Raw genomic sequence first — 2,951 nt, forward strand, 5'->3', positions numbered from 1 at the left:
ATCCCTTCCAGCCTCGAACTGCCTTCTGGCGCTCCTCGCTTTGTGTTCCAGTTTTGAATGCTGAGGGATCAGATGTTATACTCCTTACAGCATGCTCCTTATACCCCATATGTCGGACGGGGCTGTTCGCATCATGTAATTGTGGAAAAAGGTTGTGAGCATGCTATGTCATTTACACTTCTGCCCCGCTCGGCACCGTCTCCGATGTGGCGTCTTTCAGCCACAAAATTCTCTGCCCGACCTCGTGACGACTCTTTGCCACAACCATCTTCCGCAAACTATTCGGACTCATCACGCCCGACAAGAAACAAATACCATGACATCAGCTTGGTGCGTTGCCAGCGGGTCCGGACCACTCTCCGTTACATGCGCCCTCGATGGCCGAGTTCTTTCGGCCGCGCATGCATGTTCAAGGGCGTCTCTTTATGTAGTGCTATAGGCCCACGGACCGTTTGTGGCTTCTCAAAAATTAGAAGCAACGAAAGGATCAAGCCTCCGTCCCTCCAACGAATGTGCAGAGCTGACTAGACTCCGGAGAGTGCAATCGGACCAGGGCAGCACAAGTTTGAGCTACCAGTGGGATGTCAGGCATTTATATGCGGGAATCAAGTGATATGCGCGGCGTCAATGTGGAATAGTCGAGTGATGAGTATGTGCCGTCAGGTTCGTCTTCCCAGAAGAGGTCCAATACTAAAACCCTCACTTTGGCCGGTTTGTGTCCAGGCACTAGCTTACTTGTATTTGTATCCACATCACAGATTCATGCCCACAAAAACAGCCCCTCAAAAGTCCTAAATTTGCCGCACCACGCTTTGCGCGCATTGGGGATCCCTTTCGCCACAAAAAGCCTGGTACATCAGGAAACAGGACTTGGGCCCATAGTGCTCCAAAATGCTCCTGTAGCACTCTGTAGCATTGTGGACCTAAGTCTTTTTCCTGATGTAAGGACAGGCTTGTTCCACAGACTTTGTGATGGGTCGCACTTGTAGCTGTTCTGACTAGCTTTAGGTCATGTCTTTTGCCAGTAATACCCGTTATCCCAAACTTTCTATACAGACACATAAACAATCACTGGGCTTACACTTTTCCGCCAATTCGTTGTCTCCATTTGGTGTCGGCTGGCTAGAACTCCAGATTATGATATGCTCCTGTCCTCTGACGCGCAGCCGTGCCTAGAATGGAATCCAAGAGCATCCCTCCGAGGGTTCGTTTATTTGTACCTGGCATGGTGTCCACTTCCCTGTTTACCAGCGACCGCAGAATTTTTGAGCATCAATTCTAAAAACTCTCTGGGTTGTCTATCATTCTTGCTATTCACTCTATCCATAGTGTATGCCTGCAAGTACCGTTTACTGTCAGCTGTGCACTGGACTCATGCGGTCGACTTTGAGCAACATTAACATACCCCACACTGGCCACAAATTTTTGGATGCCAAGCCCATTTTGCTGGCTTCCATTGGCTTCGGGTTGACATGCCAACCCCACCAGCTTGATCTTTCGGTATAATGTGCTCCGTTCCACGAGCGCTGTGGCTGCTCATTCTGTCCTTTCACTGTGCTTATGTGATAGGCCCAAAGCCTGTGCTGATAGATGACTGGCTAAGTTTCCCATAATTCAGTGTGCAGAGAATAATGGCCTGCTTTCAATGATACAGTTACCTATCATATTCATTGCTAGTATGTCGGGACAAAACTTGAACCAGGCTCTTACAGTCTACACGCTATTGAAAGCACCACCTCCATTCGCACTTGGCGAGTCAATCTTTATACAGTCTGTTGTTTAGCTTCGCCCAACAGTATCACTTTCTAGCTGTCAGTGCCTCGTGCAAGTGTGTCTTTCGCTTCTCAATGCGCCGCTCACAGTACCTGTCCCCCAGCCCTTGTCATCTACAAGTTTATGATCACCATCAATGACGAGATCAGCATCATCCGGAAGAGGCCTGTCACTGCACGGCCGGTATCGCAATTCAGAACATCATCGAATCAGCTGGGCAGCACTGGAGTTGCGCTTCAGGGTCGTTGGAGCGACGAGCCCTGACGCCAGTAGGATGCCTTCACCACGGAAGTGGACGAGGCAGGGGGTCGTTGAGATCGGCGCGGAAGCATATACCAAAATGAAGCTTTGAAGGTGGGACAATGGGACTGTAATGTTGTGATATCGGATAATCCAGATGGCACTACGTGTCGCCAAGCCTCTCGAGGTACTGTACCTATCTCCGCATCAGTCTCAGCTGCTACAGTATCGTTAAAGTGCAGCCAATGTTCCTACCAGCGCTTGGAACAAGCCGAGCGAGACTGCGGTGGACTCCGCAAAAGCGAAGTGCGGTCCTTCTGGTAGAGCTCCTTTTACGAAGTCCGACACGGATTACACCGGGATCCTTCCGGGTGTACCAGCCTGAGAACGGCCGGCTTGCAAGACTACTTGTTTCCCGCGTTTACAACGATGGTGAGCCTCGGTGAAGTTTGAACTCACCTGCAGCGCAGAAATTGGGCGCTACACGTGTTTGGTCTAACTGCCGCGTATGGTAGTGTTTCTCAGGACCCCGGGGCCGAGACCACTCGGTGCGTGGATTGTTTCAACAGTAAGGGTGTTCAAAGTTCGCGCACAAAACCGATTCACAACCGCTTCGAGAGTCGTTTTGAACGAAGCGAAACGCGACTGAAGCGCGCGTAGACTCGAACACCCCCGACCACGAGGGAGTAAAATCGAACTGCTGGCGGCGCGAGGGACATATCCGCTTCATTCCTAATGGTCTATATACAACACACTCTATTGCACGAGAGAAATTTGGAACTTTTTGGTCGCAAAAAATATGCGAAAACAGCCTGAAAAAATAAATAAGAAAATGCCATATTTTTCCTCCCGGTATCCGGCGGCCCGGCGACTCGGCAACCCGGCAGCTGAGCCGATTGTCCGCCGGGTGCCGCAGCCACGGGCGCTTTGACAATGGC

At 50.7% G+C, this 2,951-nt stretch overlaps 1 protein-coding gene across 1 annotated transcript; it reads left to right on the forward strand.

Annotated features, from left to right (window-relative positions):
* Positions 1-1,678: 1,678 nt before the first annotated feature.
* On the forward strand, positions 1,679-2,037 carry PHACADRAFT_202099 (uncharacterized protein; the record flags this gene model as incomplete). The annotated part of the gene is made up of 2 exons (XM_007402353.1): positions 1,679-1,770; positions 1,863-2,037. The coding sequence occupies 2 exons, from the start codon at positions 1,679-1,681 to the stop codon at positions 2,035-2,037; spliced, it is 267 nt and encodes an 88-aa protein (XP_007402415.1).
* Positions 2,038-2,951: the final 914 nt, after the last annotated feature.

The sequence above is a fragment of the Phanerochaete carnosa genome (assembly GCF_000300595.1).
Source record: "Phanerochaete carnosa HHB-10118-sp unplaced genomic scaffold PHACAscaffold_118, whole genome shotgun sequence".
Taxonomy (NCBI): domain Eukaryota; kingdom Fungi; phylum Basidiomycota; class Agaricomycetes; order Polyporales; family Phanerochaetaceae; genus Phanerochaete; species Phanerochaete carnosa.